At 42.7% G+C, this 23,909-nt stretch overlaps 1 protein-coding gene across 1 annotated transcript; it reads right to left on the minus strand.

Annotated features, from left to right (window-relative positions):
- Positions 1-1,301: 1,301 nt before the first annotated feature.
- Positions 1,302-5,542, minus strand: LOC124486917. The gene is made up of 4 exons (XM_047048797.1): positions 2,516-5,542; positions 1,917-1,985; positions 1,722-1,796; positions 1,302-1,352 (listed from the first exon to the last, which is right to left on the minus strand). Exons 1-4 carry the CDS (start codon positions 4,397-4,399, stop codon positions 1,302-1,304), a joined length of 2,079 nt encoding a protein of 692 aa, XP_046904753.1. The 5' UTR covers positions 4,400-5,542.
- Between the last annotated feature and the right edge of the window lie 18,367 nt (positions 5,543-23,909).

Below are 23,909 nucleotides of genomic sequence, written 5' to 3' on the forward strand. Positions count from 1 at the left end.
ACAAACCTGCTGCTTGAACCGTTGGCTTTTAAATCCCGCTCAACGGCCAAGGTAGAACGGGAGATCTGTTGGCTTGATCATTTGTTGTGGCATGACCCCTCACCAAGATGTCATGTGAACGTCCTGCTTGAACCGTTGGCTTTTAAATCCCGCTCAACGGCCAAGGTAGAACGATGGGTGTTTAATAATGTTTGAGTGTGTGATACTCCTCAAAACATGGGGCAGCACACAAGGCAACGTTGCATGCCACACACATGAACTTTGTCACTTTCCTCTCCTTTCTCCGACGCGAGGTAGAAGTGCACACCTTGCACTTCCTCCTGGTCCTGCTTCCTTGTGTAGTGTGGTTTGCACGGTTAAGATTAGCAATACTTAGTTTATAATAAAGTATAGTCGTTCTTGGGGGCACCACCTCTGATTCGTGAAAGGGACAGAGGCAGGGCTGGACTGGGACAAGAAATCAGCCCTGGCATTTTTGGCCATGGCAGCCCACCAAGATTATTTATACGATATGCGGAGGCACACAACATACCAGAGGATATATGCGCATATTGTGCTGTTTCAACAATTAAAATAAAGCGCAGTAGCCTACATGGATGAGAGTAACCATGTTGAAAAATGCATACACTCTTTCACTATACTTACAGAGACTTTCATCTTTGGAGAGATGGCTACAATGCCACAATACCCATCTTGAAGTGAAAGTGGTTGTCAAAGAAACATTGCTAGAGATGTCTTTTCAGTGTTTAATGAAAATACTGTTTATACAAACGTGTACATTGTTTATAAAAATAGAAATTAAACAATTAGGTACGATCATAATTTTAATCTTTTATATAATAGCCCAAAATAACCTTTTGTTCTTTCAATGGCCACATGTAAAAACAGGAGTGGAGATTAAAAAAACTATTAGATCCTCGTGATTAGACGCTTACAAAATGTTTACACTCAAAAAAACAAGGCAGATTACAGGACTTTGAAGAAGAGAGGGTTCTGCATTTGTATTTGGGCACAATGGAGGTTTTGCAGCTAGGTCAAATCTCCTCTGAAATGACTAATGCTTATAATATGTACAGTTTGAACCGTCTCACAGTCAGCAAAAAATGCAAGAACAGAGAACAACAACAACAGGAAGTATACACAATATATGTATTATCTTATTTACACTAACTAGAACACACCAAATTATAACACAGTAAGTCAAAGTGGCACCCTAAAGTATGAGAGAGAGAGAGAGAGAGAGAGAGAGATCAGTTAAGGTATAGTTTAAATAATCTTTAGGTGAACAGAGAGATAATAGCTCATTTTGTACTTACATATGCTGAGACAAAAGGCTGCATGGATCTGGTGCTCTGAGGGAGACAGAAAGGAGCAGTCAGATATGATAGATTCATCTGATACTGTCTCTTCTATAATCAAAATAAGAGCTATTTAGTAAACTCACAATGAAACAAAAAGAACACACGTGAACTCCACATCAGGGGAAGGCAATCCTTCACTCCAAAAATTACCTAAGGGGAGAGAAAGAGAGGCCAGGTGGGTCAAGAGAACAGTGAAAATTTGAATGTTTCAAAAAATTTACATTGATAGTATTGGTGTCTTTAAAGTAATACAATAATGGATAGTTGCATTCATTACAGTCACTCTGTAAAAGTAGTAGGCTTTATGACCATCCAGGTGGATGCCAGCAAGAACACAAAACAACAGTATTGTAAACTTACAAATTTGAAAAATGCCTGTGAAGTCCACACCAATGAAATGCACATCCCTGGAACACCCCTGGGGGACAGGGCAGCCTTAAAAAAAAGAGTTTGACAGACACAAAAAGTGAGTGATACAAACCAATTGCATTATAGCAGGACAGGACTGATGACTAAAAAAATAAATAGAGCTAGACAACAGTCTGATATACATACTGGTTGAGAAAATGTTGAATGGCCCTCCAATAGTCCACAAGAACAAATATGTAGCAAGGCAATGAAATTGGATGAGCAGGAACTTGAGCAACTGAAAACAGCAAGGGCACCCTGAGAGAGGAGGAGAGCAGAGAGCAAAGCAATAACAACATTATTTTCTGTCAACATTTTTTATTAAATCCACTAATTTAACACAAATGTATTTATTTATCATAAATCTCACCTTATAAAAGCAGTTTCTTCATTGATTCGCTCTTCTCTGCAACTCTGTCAATCACTGTGTCAGTTTCAAGGGACACAAGGACATCCTTTTCAATGGCCATCAACATGAAGGCTTCCAGTTTGCTGGCAGACAGGCAACTCCTCAGTCGGTTTTTGACGTAGCGAAGGGTGGAAAATGACCGCTCACAGGCTACCTGAGTTATTGACAGGGTTAGCAGAAACTTGTATGCCAACCCAAGTAGCGGATATGCGTGAGTCAGCATGTTAAACCTGAGAAGGATTTTGTAGCAGCACAGGGGGCACTCTTTGCAAGACACACAGGTTTTGCTTATTATTTCCATCTCTTCTTGGCCATCTGATTCCTCTTCAACTGCTTTAGTTGCGTAGTTATCCAATTGTGATTGTACCAGCCTGTCCCATTGCTGTGCCAAGTTTCTGAGTTCAATCTGTAGATCTGTAACAGTTGCCCTGCTGTCATACACAACTAGACACTTGCTGAGTTCTTGAAGTGCAGATACAGGGAGTGCACCGCCACTGGTCTGGATGAGGGGGAAGTTTTTGGGATGTAGGAGGGATAAATCTGCATACAGAGTGCCATGAGTGAGGAATCTGTGGTGCATGGCCTCAACAGCTGTATCCAGGATCTGGTGGTGAACATTGACCTCATAGGCCTTCTCTGAATCACTGAGGCTTTCATCCTGGGCCATCTCTCCTGGCAAGACTTTCTTCTTCTTTAGCCTTTTCTGAGGTAGTGCTGCCTCCACTTCCAAATCTAGATCATCCTGCTCCTCTAGCTTTTCATTTGCCCAATGGACAAAACAGTCAGCTGCATCTTTGACGGCCGGGAAATCTCTTGCTATCTTTGTAAGTGAATCGTGTGTTGTGGTGACCATCCTATGTGCAGAGAGGATGTCCATTCCTCCGGTCTGTAGGTATTTTGACAGTGGTGAGGTGAACTCAAATACCCGGAGGAATAACTGAGCTGTGAGCACAGTTTCGTATCGAAGTAAGCCGTCTCTGTATCCTCTGGCTTTGTTTCTTGCATTTGATGCAAGTGACTTCAGCTTCATTATGGCAGAAAGTGTGGACACCACTTCAACAAAAAGGCCGCCATCAGGTCTGCCAAAGTTTCCAAAAACTTTCCTCAGGGCATGATGTTTAGCCCACCATCTCGTCTCTCCAATTGTTGAGATGCGTTTGTGCCTCTTGTCCTGGCTCTCGGTCTCCCACACACTCACTCTTGTGTATGAGTCCCTGATGAATACGGCAATGTCGTTCAGCAGGTCAAATAGTGATCCACTTTCAATGACGCTATGGGTGGTATCGGACAATACAAGGTTCAAGACATGTGCATAGCACCACACATGCTGATGGGTGGGGTTTTTGGATGCCATTAATGCAGAGAAACCTCTGTATTGACCCTGCATATTAGAGGCTCCATCTGTGGCGTTTCCAATGCACAGGCCTATGTCCAATTGCAGACTCTCAAGGACTTCTGTTAACAGCGTCACGAACGACTGTCCTGTAGTTGTGCTGCATTGTACGACTGCAACCAGCCTTTCATGGACTGCATCCGTCACAAACCTCAAAATCACAGAACACTGCTCTCTCCCTGTAACATCTTGTGTTGTGTCGAGCTGCACAGAATACATTCCGGCTTTTTTGATGTCTGCTGAGATGCTCTCTTGAATTAAATGCTTGATAGCATCGATTACTGCATCCACAGTTGTTTTGGACAGGAGGGTAATGAGAGAGCCTCTGCCTTGTGTGCCTGAAGCATGGATCTGCTTGCTTTTCTCAATTACACTGCTGAGGTGCTCCTTTAAACACACATCATATTTCCCCAACAATATAATAAGTTCTAGGAAATTGCCATGGTCGAGACTGTTGATGTCCAAGGTGTACGCAGCTTCATTGTGCTCCTGCCTGTAGCTTAAGCCTCTCTTCCCTAAGACTCTCACAACCTCCACCACACGTTCCAACACCTGACGTCTCTTCTTCACCTGCTCACGGTGTCCTTTCAGCTGTCTTCCCTCAAGGAGGTGATCAACACTTGCTCTGGAGCAGTTTAATACATATGCCTCAGCACACTGTCTATGTGCCATGCCTCTCTCATGCTCCTCTATTCTTTGGTGCACATGCCTCCAGTCTGTCATGCCTCCAATGAAAGAACTTGGGTCATTGGGCTTGCTAAAAGCAAGGCAAAGAAAACAAAATAAAGCATTACGTTCATCACTATAAGTCAGCCATTTCCATGCCATGTCGTCCGTTCTTGTGAAGAGCCTCTGGATGACAGGGTTTGTGGCATTCTGCTGTGGGTGAAACTTAAAGAATTCCTGCCTTTTTGTGGAATGAGGGCGGCTAAAATAGTCTACAACTGCCTGATCTTCCTGTGACTCCTCCACTCCTACTCCAACAGTCTGACTTGACTAAACATAGAGAAAGAGAGAGAGACAGGAGCATTAATTTCACTAGTGTTATTTCTCTGGTTACCTACTAATGAATAATCATTATTAGCAATTAGAAATAGCAATATTTCACTATTACATGATAATAAATAATAACTGTAAGCTATAACACCTGCAAACTATAACATAATAGCAAGCAAGCTAAAATAACACTGTAAATTGGACACAAAGTCTACTCATAGCGCACACACACACACACACACAAAAGAAATATTAGAACACATGTTTTCTCCAGGGAATACATGTTTGTCTAAATTTTGTTTATTAAGCTGGCTCACAAACAAGTTTTATCTATGTTTTCATGTCCCAAAAAAGCTGTTTACCCATAAAGCCTAATAAATTAATAAAGCAATTAAACACTGACAGCTTCCTCACATTAATGTTGTTCAAATAGCAATAGCAAAGTGATGCTCTTTCAATACACAGTCAACAGAGCTATTTAACTCCCCAAAGAAAAGCTAGCAAATGTTTAGTGGGCTAACTGTTGTGTTAGCTAAAATAGCCACTTTGACCGGGCTCAGTCTAGATTACTCTGTACAACATGTTGTTATAACGCAGGAGCTAACTGTTAGGAAACTACATACTGTGTTAAAGTTTAGGAATCTAGCTTAACAAATATTTCTTTATCAACACAAACTTAAATTTCAACTTCTTACCGCCGCCACTTCGTCTGAGGCTGAGCTCGGCCCCGGGGCCGGGCCGCCGCCAGCGCCACCCATCTCTGCGCTTGGCCTCGGCCGCCATTCAGTCACCTCTCCGTCCCCATCATCACCGACATCCTCCTCAGCCTCCGCCGCCGCAATTTCCACCGTCGCAGGTGCTAATGAAGCCGGGCCAGCTGTCGCGGCAAACATGTCCGATATTTTAGCACATGTTGCAGAGTTTGCCTCTAGGGCTTTTCTCTTTTTATCTCGGACTTTCTCCGCGCCTCCTTTCCGTTTTTTCTCCATTTTTCTGTCAGTGTCAATAAGTGAAGTGACGTGACTGATTGACAGCCGAGACCCAAGGGCGGGACCTCGGCCCTCTGCTGTGTATGTGATTGGGCCAGGCCCAGCATAGAACTAATCATAATGAGTAATTGCCTGAGACCGCCAGGGACAAAGTATTTTTTTTAAACTTTCAGGTGAAGTTGACAGCCTGCCTGGCCTGCACGCACCTATGTGCCATGGGGGACCTCGGCCCTCGGCCTCGGCTGTGTGACTTGGCCGGGCCGGGCCGGGCCAGGCCGGGCCGGGTCCATTAAAAAAAAAAAATTGTAATAATTATATTTTAATTTTTTTTTTTTTTTTTTTTTTAATGGACACGGCCCGGCCCAAAATGCCTGCCGGCCCACCGGGCATTGCCCGGTACGCCCGATGGCCAGTCCAGCCCTGGACAGAGGAAACCTTGTTTAATAATATTGAATAATAGCACTCGTAATAATCAGTCTAATCTTAAGTAGGGAATTCTATGAAAGTAGAGCAGATCATATAACGTGAGAGATACGCGAATATTATACACAATGATTTATTTAAAAGAATGTAATTATAGTGAACACATACCAGATAAGTTATGGGTTAGTTGGGCTAAAGCAGTACAGTAGGCCTAAATTCTAATGAGAGCGCACTACACAATGGCTGCGTTGAGCGCGTGTGGAGGGGGAGGGGAGAGAGAAAGTGAGGAAGAGGTACAGAGGAAGAGGCTTCTATAGTAACAATGGACGATCAATAGCAACTGACCTAACGATGGTCAAGTTAAATCATTTGTAAAATACAATCAAACATCGACAATTCAATCACAACATGCCAATATGTCACAAGTAAGAAATATTGCAAATCGCAGTTACTTTTGTCGGTTTGAAGAACGGAGTCAATGGTTCGTTATATCCAACGAATAGGAAACGGAATCTCTCGTCAAAGTTCCGGGCGCAAAGTGAATGTGCAGGTTATGAGGTAAAGGTTAGGGAGTGACGCGTTCACCCCAAGTTAATCCTACGAACAAGCGGGGGTGATTGTAAGTTCGGCGATTTTATACTCCAAAGAACAGGGGGTCATCCGTGTGAAGGTGACCTCTCTCATTGGTCAGTTACTTCCACCTGGGCGTCGTCTTGAGATCTGCCCAGAGGTGTGAAGTGGCTGATAGTTTAAATTCCATTATCTCAAATGTCCATGAAATGCTTAAACTTCAGAATAGAGCAATACAACGTTCATAACTGGTTTTGTTAGTATGATACAATTATTTTGATATCAAGATTGACTGATTTAACTATATCTGAAGGGGAGTTATAATCAAACATCAATTAAACACGTTCTAGGTAAATGAGAAAACACACATTATAACACATCGACTACTGTCATTGAATTAGTGTCCATGAGCCATGTAGTCCTTGAGAAATATGTTTGTAACTCCACGAAAGAAAGTTCTCCCTTATACTCCATTGTCTGATACTGTGTGACCATGTGGTCTCTGTTCCTGACCCCATGCTGGGTCAGGGCCTTTGAAGCATCTTCTGGGAGATAAGGACAAAAGGGGGAAGGACCCTTCCCCCTTTTCGGGGGTAGGGGAAAGGTGTGGATGGTACCAAGCTTTGTCTGTTGACTCTCTGCTACATATCCCCCTGCTGGCAACGTCCGATGACTCGACGTCGTTGGGCTGTTGGCACGTAAGAAGAGCAGAGAAAAGACAAACACGACAGTACGACAGCATTTCTACTGGACACATTGGCATGAGTGGACTCTAAACAAGGCAGGAATCAATGGGACTAACTTGGGTCCTATTAATAAGTTTCTCTAGGTTAAGGTTCTATGCTAAAAATGAAAGGAAGAAGAAAATTAATAGAGGAAAGAATAATAATAAAAAACTTAAAAAAAAATTGAAATAAAAAGAAGTGGAAGTGTGTGACTTCCTGGAGTCTTGGACTTCATGGGTGAGGGCTTAGGTAGTTTGTTTATGGGGTGTGTAGCTGTAAGACGTTCCTCGTTAGAAACTTCTAGCTTATCCAATTTTATTAGTTAGTAATTAGAATTGGGTCTGCTATTTTTTTTTTAGAGGGGTGTGTAATTTTATTTGATTGCAGTGGACCCATTTGAGGTGCGGGGCGCGTTGCCCCTTTTTAATTTTTATTCGGTAGGCCACTGGCGAGAGTTTGTCTACTATCTCATAGGGGCCTGACCAATTTGGAAGGAACTTCTTTGAGACCCCAACCGGTTTGGTGAAGTTGTAGTCACTGCAGATCACAAAGGTTTTTAGGTTATTTTCAGCGGCTTGCTGAACCGTGATGAGGATTCCAGCTAATTCTGCATATTGGCTGGTTTTAGTTCCAAGCTGGATCTGTTGGGTCTTGAGGTTGGGATCGTTTTCCCAGGTTTTTTTTCCACTCCAGCTTGGACATATTTTTCATGATGGACGGAACATCCATCAACAAATGCTGTTGGTAAGCCATCGCAGGTGTTCTCATCGAAGTAGTGGTGATTTGACGGTGGTGGAGGTGGTGCAGCGGTGATTGTTGGCGATTCCACGGAGTTGTCCTCCCGGACACAATGTTGGCACGTAGCCAGGCCTTGGCCTATGGACATTTTGTTGTTTTGTCCATACTTGACTTCGACGTCATAGCCTTGGAAGGCCATCATCCAGGTGGCTATTCGGCTGTTGGAAACCCTTCCTTCACGTAGTCTTTGGCTGTTGAGGAAGGTGACCGGTTGGTGGCATGTTTCGATGATTATCTTCTGCCCTCCGACATAGTTCCGGAAATGTTCTACTGCCCACACCGTGGACAGCAACGCTTTCTCGCAGTCTGAGAACTTGTCTTCCACCATGCTGAGATTTTTGCTTGCGTAGGCGACGATACGTTTGTCTTTATCATAGATTTGGTATAAACCTGCACTCATGCAGTGTTTGGAAAATCCAGCCTCCAAGTGGTATTCCTTGTCTTTGTTGGGGTAGGCCAGACATGGAGCAGTGCACAGCCGGTGTTTGAGTTCAGTCATCGCCGCGCTGTGTTGTTCAGTCCAGTTTTTAGGGGTTTGGAGATGTCTGCATAGTTCTCAATGAATTGCCTTGAGTAGTTGCAGATTCCTAGGAAGCTTCGTAGTTCCGATATGTCTGCCGGCGTTTTTATGTTCTGTATCGCTTCAATTCTGGTTGATTGGGGCTCGATCCCATTGGGTCCTACTAGGAGACCAACGTTGTTCACCTTTTTCCTCCCCCATTGTCCTTTCGACAGGGCAAGCTTTGCTCCTGCTTGGGAGAGTTGTGAGAGGGCATGGTCAATTTTCTGAAGGTGGTCTGACCATGACTGGCTTCGCATCAGGACGTCATCCACGCAGATTAGGTTGCCTCTGGTGGCTGCGTCAGGCATTGCCTTGTGCAAGAAGATATTGAACTCTGCGGGTGAGTTGGAGTAGCCGAAGGGGCATTTGTTGAAAGTGAATTGGCGGTTTGCGAACGAGAAGGCCAGTTTGTGTGGGTCTCCTGGGTCCACTTTCATTGTCCAGAACCCGTTGGCAACATCAACGGTTGAGGAGTATTGTGCTTGAGAGATCTTGGCCAATTCTTGGTCAAGATGGATCATTGGCCATCGTGACAACGGGACTTGCTTGTTGAGTTGTCGATAGTCAATGGTGAGCCTCCATTTTCCAGTAGGCTTGAGCACCGGCCACAGGGGGGCGTTGTAGGTACTATTGCATTCTCTGATGATCTGTTTTTGTAACAGTGAGTCGATGATTTCTTGTACTGAGTTGTAAGCAGCCAGTGGGATTTTGTACTGCCGTACAAACGTTGGGGCCGCGTTTGGATCCGTGGGGATGCGAACAGTGTGGATGTCTGTTGCTCCACAATTCAAGGAATCCTTGGAGAAGATTGCACTGTGCTTGTAGAACAGCTGTCTCAGCTGTTGTCTCTGTGTGTCCTCTTCCAAGGCATCAGCTTTTCCCAGCTGTTGTATCACTTCTGTTTCGAAGCCAGGGTAGGGCTCTGTGCCTGGCTTGTTGTCCGCGAGTAGCGGTGGTCTCTTCCGGGGGTTGTGCCACTTCGTCACAGCTGGGGTGCTTCTTCTGGGATACTTGTCGACCAAAGTAGGTCTTCCTACTTTCTGCTCTCTCATCCAGTTTGCATCATGTGACTTCTTTTGGACCTGTGACGCTTCTCGTCGCAGGTGGGTTTCTGCTGGCATCCGACGGTCATGGCGTTTTGCTAATTCTTTTCGACCCTTTTTTCTTGATGGTTGAGTGGCGTAGCTCTGGGGCGGTCTGGAGTGGCCATCTAACCCATGGATCGGGTCCTCTTCTGAGAGATGTGGATCAGACGTGGGATGTCCCCCCCCTTCCACTGTGAAGACTGTGTTCTGGACTTCAGGGTGAGGCAGTGGATAAGTCTTCTTGACGTGGGTCCACATCTGGTTTTGGTTGAAGTCAAGGAGGGGTTCCTTTCTGTTGAGTAGATTGTGTCCAATCAGCAGTTTTTCGGTCTCAAGCGAAGAGACATGGATGGGGTGGATTAGGTGCATTTCCCCAAGTGTTTGCTTCAAGTACAGAGTCTCTGTGAATGGAGCTTTGTTTTGGGTGAAGCCTGTGATGTTGAATTCGCTATCTTCACTGTTAATCCATCTTCTGTGTGAGCTAGCTATTCCTTTTAGCTGGTCGGCCAAGGTGGGTGCAATTAGGCAGAGTTCTGCACCCTTGTCCAGCGATCCTTTGCCGGGCACTTCATCTTCAAGTGTGATGGAGGCATAGCTTCGGTTAGCTCCTTCTTTCGCTTCGAGGGCATCTTTGAAGGTCAATTCCTGTCGTATTAGCTGTGTTTCCTGTTCCGTTAGCTGTGTTTTAGCTTTTTCCAGTTCTTCGACTAGGTCGCTGGTTTCCTGGTCCTCTGCTGCCATTTTGAGGGCATCCCTGAAGGTTGATACTTGATGCGTTAGCTGTGCTTTAGCTTGTCCTAGTTCTACAACTAGTCCGCTGGTGTCCTCTTCCAGTCGTTTTCGTCTGTCTTGTTCCCTTTCTTTCGCCTCGAGGGCATCTCTGAGGGATCTTTCTTGTTGCGTTAGCTGAGTCTTAGCGTCTTCTAGTTCTTCGGCTAAACTGCTGGCTTCCTGTTCTCTTTCTTCTCGTCGGTCCTGTTCCATTGCTTTTGCTTTGAGGGCCTGTTTGAGGGATATTTCCTGTTGTATTAGGTTTGTTTTATCGCTCTCCAGTTCTCCAGTCAGGTCGCTTGCTTCTTGTTCCAATTGTTCCCGGCGCTGTCGTTTACTTTCTGTCACTTTGAGAGCCTCTTCTTGATCTCGGAGAGCTTGTGCCCATTGTGTTTTGACATCCGCAATTGATAACCTGAGTTGTGCAGCGTAGTTTAGACCGAGGCTGGATATGCATTTGATGGTTTGGGACTTGTTCAATGGTTGGCCCACATCTTCTGCGACCACTTCCAGGGTTTTCAATGCGATCCCCTCAAACGGTAGATCGGTTAGAGTTTCTACATAGTTTGGGTTTTCTTTTTCTGACAGGTAGACCATCAATTTCTCAGCGTCCGTGAGGTGAGACATGTTTAGTTAACTAGGGATTGGGTTGGCTAATGGCGGCTATTAACACAATGCTATTGTGGTAAAGTTCTTAGGCACTAATTTTGTAGTGTTGTTTTTTTTTTGTAAAAAAAAAATTGTAAATAAAAAAAAATGGTTTTAATAGAAATTAAATTTATATTAACTTTAAATCCGAAATTAATATTCAAAGATTAACAATCCAAAAGTGAAATTAATATTCAAATTAAAAATTAATATTAAGGTTATAATCGCAGATCAAATTGCAGATAATAAACCAAATTCCTGCTGCATCTATAATGTAGCTTTAAATTGGGCAAGGTTTCACATTAATGTCGAATTGAATGTAAGACAGTGAAGCTTCTTTTCGAAGGCGTAGGTTTATCAATTTAAGAATAGTTTAACAATTTGTGACAGTACAAGCTGCGTTGTTCGGCTACTTCCAAACAAAAGTCCTTTTGGACTGATCGCAGATAAAGTGGGCAAACTAAAAATAATACACTTTACGTTAAATTATTGTTTAGTGACTGTGTTAAAATTGGATACTGATGAGGGGTAAATAGAATTACAGTTCCGGATGGTCAACAGCGCTGATATTCCAACAACATCCACTTTTAAGTGCGCGGAATGAAATCAAATTACAAGTCTTGCTGACGAAGCGTAACTATTTCAGGTTAAGCAAGCAATAAAAGTCTTTAAATTACAGCGACCCACTGTCTCAATAATTATTTTACTGTTACTTTATTGATTCTAGAAAGTTGAGTGTTTACATTAATGTTGAATTACATGCAAAACAAAGTGAAGCTTTTTCGAAAGCTAGGTTAATCTATGTAAGAATAGTTTAACAATTTGCGACGGTACAGGGTGCGTTGTCCGGCTACTTCCAAACAAAAGTCCTTTTGGACTGATCGCAAATAAAGTTGGCAAACTAAAAATAATACACTTTACGTTTAATTATTATTTAGTGATTGTGTTAAAATTGGATACTGATGAGGGGTAAATAGAATTACAGTTCAGGATGGTCAACAGCGCCGATATTCTGACAACTTCCACTTTTAAGTGCGCGGAATGAAATCAAATTATAAGTCTTGCTGACGAAGCGTAACTATTTCCGGTTAAGCACGCAATAAAAGTCTTTAAATTACAGCGACCCACTGTCTCAATAATTATTTTACTGTTACTTTATTGATTCTATAAAGTTGAGTGTTTACATTAATGTAGAATTACATGCAAAACAAAGTGGAGCTTTTTCGAAAGCTAGGTTAATCTATGTAAGAATAGTTTAACAATTTGCGACGGTACAGGCTGCGTTGTCCGGCTACTTCCAAACAAAAGTCCTTTTGGACTGATCGCAAATAAAGTAGGCAAACTAAAAATAATACACTTTACGTTTAATTATTATTTAGTGATTGTGTTAAAATTGGATACTGATGAGGGGTAAATAGAATTACAGTTCAGGATGGTCAACAGCGCCGATATTCTGACAACTTCCACTTTTAAGTGCGCGGAATGAAATCAAATTATAAGTCTTGCTGACGAAGCGTAACTATTTCCGGTTAAGCACGCAATAAAAGTCTTTAAATTACAGCGACCCACTGTCTCAATAATTATTTTACTGGTACTTTATTGATTCTAGAAAGTTGAGTGTTTACATTAATGTTGAATTACATGCAAAACAAAGTGAAGCTTTTTCGAAAAGCTAGGTTAATCAATGACGAATTGCTTAACAATATTGAAGCATATAGCTTAGTAAAGAACTGTGAAGTATCTTTCAAAATAAAAGTCCTTTAGGACTAAACCGCATGTTTGTTTCTCGGAACAACTTATCAGTTTCAAGGGTAATTTGCTTAACCCAAAATAGGAAACACTACTAAGATACACCTTTTAGAAGCGTGTATGGTACCAATATAAGTAGTGGTTATGACCCGTTAAAAGGTTCTTATGCCTTCTCCTGGAAGCGCTGCCTTTAGATTCACAAAATGAAATTAGACGGGACGCCGTGTCACTGCGCGCGCGCGTACCTTCGCTCAACTTTTAGCTCAAAGCTAGATAGCAACCACAAACATTCAGTTGTTACGAAAAAAAAACAATTCAATCAGTACACAGCCCAGTATTCAAACAGTGTTTAAAACTGTTGCTATTTGGGGAATAGTTAAATACAACGGACGTTAATTTAACCGAAAGGGTGGGAGGGTGGGTTCTGTTTCAGACGGAAGATGTATCTCAAGTTATAAATCGCTCATTTCAATCTGTTTCAAAGCCTCACACGGGGCACCAGTATGTAGTGTGGTTTGCACGGTTAAGATTAGCAATACTTAGTTTATAATAAAGTATAGTCGTTCTTGGGGGCACCACCTCTGATTCGTGAAAGGGACAGAGGAAACCTTGTTTAATAATATTGAATAATAGCACTCGTAATAATCAGTCTAATCTTAAGTAGGGAATTCTATGAAAGTAGAGCAGATCATATAACGTGAGAGATATGCGAATATTATACACAATGATTTATTTAAAAGAATGTAATTATAGTGAACACATACCAGATAAGTTATGGGTTAGTTGGGCTAAAGCAGTACAGTAGGCCTAAATTCTAATGAGAGCGCACTACACAATGGCTGCGTTGAGCGCGTGTGGAGGGGGAGGGGAGAGAGAAAGTGAGGAAGAGGTACAGAGGAAGAGGCTTCTATAGTAACAATGGACGATCAATAGCAACTGACCTAACGATGGTCAAGTTAAATCATTTGTAAAATACAATCAAACATCGACAATTCAATCACAACATGCCAATATGTCACAAGTAAGAAATATTGCAAATCGCAGTTACTTTTGTCGGTTTGAAGAACGGAGTCAATGGTTCGTTATATCCAACGAATAGGAAACGGAATCTCTCGTCAAAGTTCCGGGCGCAAAGTGAAGGTGCAGGTTATGAGGTAAAGGTTAGGGAGTGACGCGTTCACCCCAAGTTAATCCTACGAACAAGCGGGGGTGATTGTAAGTTCGGCGATTTTATACTCCAAAGAACAGGGGGTCATCCGTGTGAAGGTGACCTCTCTCATTGGTCAGTTACTTCCACCTGGGCGTCGTCTTGAGATCTGCCCAGAGGTGTGAAGTGGCTGATAGTTTAAATTCCATTATCTCAAATGTCCATGAAATGCTTAAACTTCAGAATAGAGCAATACAACGTTCATAACTGGTTTTGTTAGTATGATACAATTATTTTGATATCAAGATTGACTGATTTAACTACAGTGCCCTCCAAAAGTATTGGAACAGTGAGGCCAATTCCTTTATTTTTGCTGTAGACTGAAAACATTTGGGCTTGACATCAAACGATGAATGTGAAACCAGAGATCAACGTTTCAGCTTTTATTTCCAGGTATTTACATCAGGATCTGATGCACAAATTAGAAAATATCACCTTTTTGTTCGAACCCACCCATTTGTCACGTGAGCAAAAGTATTGGAACATGTGACTGACAGGTGTGTTTTGTTGCCCAGGTGTGTCCTATTACATACATTATTCAATCAATAAATACCACTGAATGTCTACACTCAGGTTCAGATTGGGTAAGATAGGTTTTGTCTATGCAGACTGTATTCAGAGGTGAAAACAACATGAAAACCAGAGCGCTGTCTTTGGGTGAAAAACAAGCAATTGTGAGTCTTAGAGAAGATGGAAAATCAATCAGAGCCATGGCAGAAACATTGGCCATAGCCAGTACAACCATTTGGAATGTCCTGAAGAAGAAGAAAACTACTGGTGCATAAAGTAACAGACGTCGAACAGGTAGACCAAGGAAAACATCAGCAGTTGATGACAGAAACATTGTGAGAGCTGTAAAGAAAGACCCTAAAACAACTGTTAGTGAGATCAGCAACAACCTCCAGATGGCAGGAGTGAAGGTATCACTATCTACTGTTCGCAGAAGACTTCATGAACAAAAGTACAAGGGCTACACCAGAAGATGCAAACCACTCATTAGCAAGAAGAATAGGAAGGCCAGGCTGGAATATGCCAAAAAGTACAGAGATGAACCTCAAAAATTCTGGGACAAAGTTTTATGGACTGATGAGACAAAGATTAACTTTTACCAAAGTGATGGAAAGGCTAAAGTTTGGAGAAAGAAAGGAACTGCTCATGATCCCAAACACACAAGCTCATCTGTGAAACACGGTGGAGGTAATGTCATGGCTTGGGCTTGCATGGCTTCTTCTGGGACGGGCTCATTAATCTTCATTGAGGATGTAACACATGATGGCAGCAGCAAAATGAACTCGGAAGTCTACAGAAACATTTTGTCTGCCAATTTAAGGAAAGATGCAACCAAACTGATTGGCAGAGCCTTCATCATGCAGCAAGATAACGACCCAAAACACACTGCCAAAACAACAAAGGAGTTCATCAGGGGCAAGAAATGGAAGGTATTAGACTGGCCAAGTCAATCTCCAGACTTAAACCCTATAGAGCATGCATTTTACCTGCTTAAGAGGAGACTGAAGGGAGGAACCCCACAAAACAAACAACAACTGAAAGAGGCTGCAGTGAAAGCCTGGGAAAGCATCAAAAAGGAAGAATGCAAAAGTTTGGTGACGTCAATGGGTCACAGACTTGCTGCAGTTATTGAAAGCAAAGGATTTGCAACTAAATATTAAGTCTTATTCACTTAAATATGTTTTAAGTATATCTGTTCCAATACTTTTGATCACATGACAAATGGGTGGATTCAAACAAAATGTGATATTTTCTTAGTTGTGCATCAGATCCTGATGTAAATACCTGGAAATAAAAGCTGAAACGTTGATCTCTGGTCTCACGTTCATTATTTGATGTCAAGCCCAAATGTTTTCAGTCTACAGCAAAAATAAAGGAATTCGCCTCACTGTTCCAATACTTTTGGAGGGCACTGTATATCTGAAGGGGAGTTATAATCAAACATCAATTAAACACGTTCTAGGTAAATGAGAAAACACACATTATAACACATCGACTACTGTCATTGAATTAGTGTCCATGAGCCATGTAGTCCTTGAGAAATATGTTTGTAACTCCACGAAAGAAAGTTCTCCCTTATACTCCATTGTCTGATACTGTGTGACCATGTGGTCTCTGTTCCTGACCCCATGCTGGGTCAGGGCCTTTGAAGCATCTTCTGGGAGATAAGGACAAAAGGGGGAAGGACCCTTCCCCCTTTTCGGGGGTAGGGGAAAGGTGTGGATGGTACCAAGCTTTGTCTGTTGACTCTCTGCTACACTTGGGTAGCAGTCTGAGGGACCTCCGAGGGAAAGTGTCTGGCAGTCAACCGCAGAGGATTGTCTGATGTGGGACGGCCACCGGTGGATGGGCGTCGAGGTGTATGATGCACCTCGAGCAGCTGTTTCATCAAGTTCAGTCTGTATTCCTGGCAAGGGATGACTCTCCCTAATCGGAATGAAGTAAATGAGTAGGAATCAGTAATCACAGCAACTCAATTATTTTAAAAGCTTTGTAAGGAAATTATGTAATTTGAAATGTATTGTGCATTTCTCTCACCAGACTGTTGACGGTGGACGATGTGGCCATTGAGAACAGCAGTGTCTACCAAGTGAAAGAAGACTTTCTTATACCACTTGGTAGTCTTCCTGGCACATTCGACAAAGCTGTTCACCATGTCCGCCTTGTCCACAGCCCCCATCTTCTTGTTATAGTCAAGAACACAAGCTGGCTTGAGTTTCCTCTCCCCGGTGGCATGATCAATCCTTGCCGTGGCTGACATCACTGATGAATGAACAGTGGTGAGCATATGAACGTCACGTTTATCATGCCACTTAACGGCCAACTGACTGCCATTTTGTTTGAACTCCACTTCATCCTTCTTCATTTTAGGGCTGAAGGCTGGCATCCCCTTCCGATTTGCACGAACGGTCCCACAGGCCTCCGTTCCTCGGGAGAGGAGGTGCTGGAACAATGTTGGACTGCTGTACCAGTTGTCGATGTACAGGACGTGGCCCTTTTTTAGGTGGGGTGCAAGTAAGGTCATCACGACCGAGCCAGATATCCCAAGTCCTGGAAAGTGGGTGATGTCAGTGGTGGATCCCGTGTAAATGATCATGTCCTGCGCGTAACCGGTCAACACATCACAAAGGACAAAGAATTTGACACCAAACCTATGCCTTTTTGATGGGATGTACTGCCGAAATGCCAGCCTACCCTTCCACTTCATTAGGTTCATTCAGATTCATCGACACAGAGGTCTCTGTGTGGCACAAAAACCCTTTGGAATGAAGTGGTGAGAGCACTAAACACATTTCTGATCTTGTGCAGGGGATCATTTACGTTAGGAGAAGCAGGAAACGGTCCTGGGAAAAAATTGTGGCGAAGAAGGGGGTCAGGAGGATGGGATCTGTGGTCCAGTAGTCTCGGAGGGACGACTTTCTCACAATTCCCATCAGGAGGACAGCGACCAAGAATGAGTACATCTCATTCACGGTTGTCCGCACCCATTTAGCAATCTTGCCTTTTACTCCGGACGGCATCATCTCCTGCTGCACTGAAGCATAGCGGTTTTTTTCCTCCACTATCTCCTCGACTAGTTCTTCTGTGAGGAACAGTTTGAAACACTGAGCCTCAGTGGGATCTTCGGGGGGGGTCTGCACCCCAGACAGTGTTTCATTAACTCTATGGAGTCTGGAGTTATTTTGTCCGTTTTTGAGTACCTTTGATTTGGCCTTGATATACTACATAAAGAAATGTTTATCATACCAATGTTTGGTATCTTTTTTTTCAGCACAATCTCACCTACATGACCAGTTAAATTAAGATTTTCACTTTGGCATACTTTTCAACATACTGGACCCAAACAGACACAAAAACACAAGCTCCGTGTGGAAAAATTATGGTTTTTTGACTATAATACACACACATATGCTCAATCAAGCATTTCAAAAGTTTGAAATTGAAGCACAAGTTGTATATGTGAACATAAAAAGGTAAAGTTGATTTATAATTAAGCTATTTACAAAGAGAGCAGGTCTATCCATATGCACTGTTATTCATCCATATTTGTCCCATAATAAAAAATTATTCACAATATTCAAAAAATAAAAAATACATATATTTTTTTTTTCTCCACTAGATGTCACCCTTGGCTCATTTATAACCTTCCCTTTGACCACCGCAGAACCTCCGTCTATGCCACAATGGCTCTTTTTTCTCTTTATGTCAATAAAACGTAAAAAAAAAAAAAGATGTATAAGAATCAAAAATCAATATGTTCTGAGGTATTTGTATTACAGTGAAGTAGAATAGAATAATATAATAAGATAAACGAAAGCAATGAATGTTTTTCTTACCTCTCGTTGTAAACAAAAAATCTTGGTCGTCCATCTTTTTTTTTTTTTTTGCTCTGAGGTAGAAATAACAAGTCGCCGGCATGTTGGACAGCGTGTCCGACTCATTTCCCCCCAAATAAGTCCAAATGTTTAGCTAAACTACTCAAAATACTTCGAAAACTAGTCATAATAAACCAAATTAGTTTTTTCTTAGACGTCTCTTTGTCCTCTCGTTTTCTCGTGCATCCTATAGCTATGAGTCAGTAGAATCACCCGTTTTTCTCCGTTTCATTTTTGGACAAAAAACTAGAAAAATATTACAATAAATGCAACGCGCGCATAAAAGAGCGCATTTTTTGGACGCACTTTTTTCATGGAATTGAAATGATCGTATCTTAAGTTTTACTTGGTGTATTTACACAAACCAAGCACTCAAATGTAGCTTCAGGTCTGCACTTCCGCATGAAATCGACGGCTGCCCTCTGAGTGTCTTTGTTTATATGCTGCGTAGTCCGAAAGCTGACCTGCGCTCTGATCGCGCCGGCGCGATCACCGACCCGAATGTTTCATTAAACACAACTCTAGGTCCAGGGGGAGTGAAATCACTGGCGGCCCACCAGCTCGTGGAACTCACCTCCTCCACTTCATCCCCCATTTCCATTTCGCCTTCACTAGAGGGACCTTCGGCCTCTGGGTTTGCAAGGTCCTCTAGGTTTGGGGGCAGACCCTCACCATCACTGTCATCACTGCTACTTGCATCGGTGTTGTACTCCTCTTCTTCATCTGAATTAAAAAACATTTCTTGGATGTCGATGTCTGTAAGTTGCTTCCTTTTGCCCGAAAAATATGCCATTTCTGGAGTAATACTCTGGATAAGTGAGTCTGCTAATTGACTAAATGCCGTTTGTTTGCTGTAAGTTTGCTGTCGGTGTTGTCCTTGTCGAGTACGAGTAGCAAGTGGCGGGTTGCGAGAGACACTGACAGCAACGTTACGTCATTTGTCATTGAATGGGGAAAGAATCTCAGCAGTGCTAAGGTATAAATATTTGATTTGCTTATGTTTTCACCTATTTTTACATATAGGGGGCGCATCAGATATTCCGATTATCCAATATATTCAAATGAACCCAAAATTGCCTTTTATATGGAAGTTGTACAGATGACAACAAGTTAGCTTCCAAAAGCTATTGATTTGCCGGTGATGGGGGCAGCCATATTTGTTTACATTGCAATGCAGTATGGGTGGATCAGTAAGTGAAAATAAATTACTTGTAAAAAGTTAGTGTGGTCAAATACAACGTAATGTCTTTCTTTTCACCAGGTTATTGCTACGTACGGTGTATATACTGTTCCGATTTTCAAATATTCACATATAGTGATTTTAACATGTTTATGATGTGTGCACGTTAGTTATGTGGACAGAGATATGAGCTAATGTGGCTAATAGGGATCAGGTAGGCTGCTTTGTTTTCTCTTGCTTTGGTTAGCTCGTCATAGCGAGTGACCGGTGGGAGGGGTCAAATGTACAGTGGCTTAGCATCTTGCCGCCTATCCCCCTTGAAATTTTGGAGGCGTGCCAACTTATTTACATATCTTTACCTTTATTTGCTGTCAATATCAATCAATTACTTTATTACTATTACAATGGATATCTGGATCGTTGGATCATCAATCGTCCACTGGCTGGAGCGCCACCTGACCGCCACCCGGTCTGCAAGGTTCACCCGAACCCTGGGGCTGGACTGCCAGGTCCACTGGATGGGCCGACGCGGGATGAGGTGGGAGCAGCTGGTGCCACTCCTTCGCCGGACGTCGGGACCAGCACCGGCCGTGATGGTTATCCATCTCGGGGGGAACAATCTCGGGTCGCAGTCGGGGTGTCGCCTTTTGCGCAGCATTAGGCGAGACCTCGACTGCATCCACTGGATGTTCCCCGACACCATGGTGCTGTTCTCCGATATCATCCAGCGGAGAGTGTACCGGAGCCAGGCGAGGGGCCGCAGTGCCTTTGGCATTGAGAGGTCAAGGCGGTTCGAATGCCGGAGTGGCCGGCTTCATGCGCAGAGTTGGAGTCGCCAACAGCAACATCCGCCATGACCAGGACGTTTTTAGGAGGGACGGGGTTCATCTGAACCGTAGGGGGAACGAGCTGTTCCTCGAGAATGTCCTGGTCGGCCTGAGAACCGTCCTGTAAGCGTGTGGCTTACGAAACAACACAAAGGCTCTTTTCAGAGCCACCCAAATACCCAGTAAATGTGCAATTTTCATAATGTGATTAATCACCAATAGGCCGTAAACCTGCACTGATGCGCAGCGCGAAACAGTAACGCGCACTTGATGTAGAAAGTTGTGGGATGTTGCTGTGGCTGTACCAGCAATATTAGTATTGATGCCGGTGGGACTTTTGTAGTAAGGGTCAGCCGGATGGTCCAGCGGAACGGCAGGTTGTGGGCACCACATGTCAGTGTTTCTGTGTTCACAGTCGCAGGAGTTTGCCTCGACTAGAACCAATGCCTTGAATTAAAACGTTGTAATGCCAAATTGATTCGTCTGTTTATAATCTGTTTTCATTTAGGTGTGCCACATTATTTGGGTGTGCCACACGTGTTATTCGGCAAGATTACCATCAGAATTTAAAAACACTTCAAGTTAAAGTATTTTATTGTCAGATGCACACAACAACACAAGGTCAGACTGGGCACCGAAATTCTTGGGACAAGACAAAGCTAAGCAACCTGGCATAACATATGTACTCAATGTGTCATCATTGTGGAAAAGTTATATTTCTCTGACTGGTGAATGTGAGCGCAAATCATATGAGCGGGAATCATGTGAGTGACGAGTCTGACGACAAATATTAGTAAAAAGTTACTGTACTGTGGTAAAATTAAACGTATATTCCTTTTTAAAACACGTTGTTGCAAATTAGGGAAGTAGTTGCTATTCCGATATTCAAATATTAACATATTGTGTTTGTGGTATATGATTTTAGTGGTAATGGTAGTGTATAGGATGATAAGCTAATTGCTATTACCGATAACGTGGGCTGCCATGTTTATTGTTTTGATCAGTACTCAATGCATTGTGGGTGTCAAAGGGTCAACGAGATAACCTACTCTTCTCACAAGAAAATACTGAGGCGTACGGGGTCAAGTGGTACATCATCAAGGGTCATATTTGTTGCCGGAAGATTAAAAAAATCAAAGATGGCCTCTGGTAGCTCAAATCAAGACGAAAGACAAACTTTTGTCGGATGTTTTAGATGCATATTAGTGAACGTATATCTATTATTTCGATCTGTAGTTGGTTGTACAAAAGTAACATGTGTTGGAAGTGATAGCCAAGTCAAGGAAAACGGATAATTTTATGGTTTACCAGGTGACGTGAGTAAAGCGTGAGTTATTTTTGGTTAGCTATTAGCTAACATTAGCTAAACTAATTTGTTTGAACGTTTTCATATGGATAATAAAGGTAAACTTTCTCAAAATATACAGTACATCAAGACGTATGTTTATAATATACACGTAGTCTAATTTTGAAGAGTTTATTGTTACGTAATAAGCCAAACTGGACATTCTAAGGACGCGTTCTAAACATACGGGTATGTCCGTACGCTCCAGGGACCAGCCAGGACTGGACATACCGGTATGTTCGTACGCTTCAAAGGGTTAAGACAGTGGAGATGGTTGTGGACATCGGGAAGAATACAGCCCCTCTCACCCCCATCACCCCAGTCAACACTGTGGAGTCCTTCCGCTTCCTGGGCACTAACCTCTCCCAGGACCTCAAGTGGGAACTGAACATCAGCTCCCTCACCAAGTAAGCACAACAGAGGATGTACTTCCTGCGGCAGCTGAAGAAATTCAACCTCCCAAAGACAATGATGGTGCATTTCTACACAGCCATCATTGAGTCCATCCTTACCTCTTCCATCACCGTCTGGTACACTGCTGCCACTACCAAGGACGAGCAGACTGAAGCATATCATCCGCATTGTTGAGAGGATGATCGGCTGCAATCTGCCCACCCTCGAGGACCTGCACATCTCGAGGACCCGGAGGCGAGTGAGGAAGATTGTGGCCGATTCCTCCCACCCTGGACACTCTCTGTTCCAGCTACTCCTCCCCTGCAGAAGGCTGTGGTCCATCAGGACCAAAACCTCACGCCACAAGAACAGTTTTTTTCCATCCGCTACTGGCCTCTTCAACAAGGCCAAGGACTCCCACTGACATTTAACTATTATCTATTATTAGTCCATCCGACATTCATATTCTTATTTTTATATATATATATTTGTTTTATATTTTATAATTTACATTTATTATCTTCTTTTGATGGTGAATAAGAAACATATTGGAAAATGTTGAGGAGGATGGGTGGGTGCACAAATAATATTTTGTTTCCCAATGACACTGGAAATAGTTGAGAAATGTACATTCCAATGTGCAACCGTGATATTTAATGTCCCTGGAATCATTGTATATTTTTTTACTCCTTTTATACTGTATACCTCCCTTAACCCCCGCACAGAGCACACAGCTCATTATAAAGAGTAACTGGCCTACCAGCACTGTTACTGTGCTAATAGGCTTTCTGCCTGGCCTTAAGTATACATAGTTGGACTTTGTAAGGAATAATCTTTTAATAAGGTTTAATATACAAATAAAAACCCACAGTCTGCCAGTTATCTAGCTTATCTGCTGGGCCCAGCAGAGAGAACACTTAGCTTTGTGCGAATGTGTCAGTTCGCTGTGCTGTGCTGCTAGCTGAGAAGAGGAAGGCCCTTGTTAATGGGTACACAATGTGCCGAGAGACAAGCAGCGCCACACTTCAGCAAACAGTGTCATCTCTGAGAGGAAGTGAGAGAAAGAAAGGAGGGTGAGAGAGACGGACATTATTTTTCAGACTATGCAAGTTATGCATACACTTGGATATTCACACACATGCATGCAGGAACACAAACACAAGTACACACACATAAGTATTTGCCATTGTTAACTGACTTTCCTAAATTATGAGCCAGTATCAAATTCATTTGAGAAGTAGAAACATCTCTTCCTGTCCAGCTAGATCAAGAAGATGATTTAGCCTACCACATTAATATTAGAGAATGCAGTTTGGTTATTTAAAGACAATGCAAGAATTGTTTTTCTTATTTCAAAAGTGACACTATAAAACAGTGTCAATTGCATCCACTCAATGTAAGAAATTACAGAAGCTCTGAAGGGAGAGCCAAATGTCTTCATTTTTTTACTGACCAATATTGGCTTTTGTTTTGCCAGTTAGATTGCTGCAAGCATTGTTTAAGACCCCCTACATGCTGCATAAAACCATAAAAACAAGTGAAAAGTTTCATTCTACTTCCTGTCAGACAAACGTGAGCAATGGAGAATTGTAGCTGTGTCATGATTGCATTTGTGTCGCGCTTAAGTCTTGGGAAATAGGTTATATATTTCTCCTCCCTCCTTAATCCACCTCCCCGACCCCCAC

The sequence above is a fragment of the Hypomesus transpacificus genome, chromosome 25 (genome assembly GCF_021917145.1).
Source record: "Hypomesus transpacificus isolate Combined female chromosome 25, fHypTra1, whole genome shotgun sequence".
NCBI lineage: Eukaryota > Metazoa > Chordata > Actinopteri > Osmeriformes > Osmeridae > Hypomesus > Hypomesus transpacificus.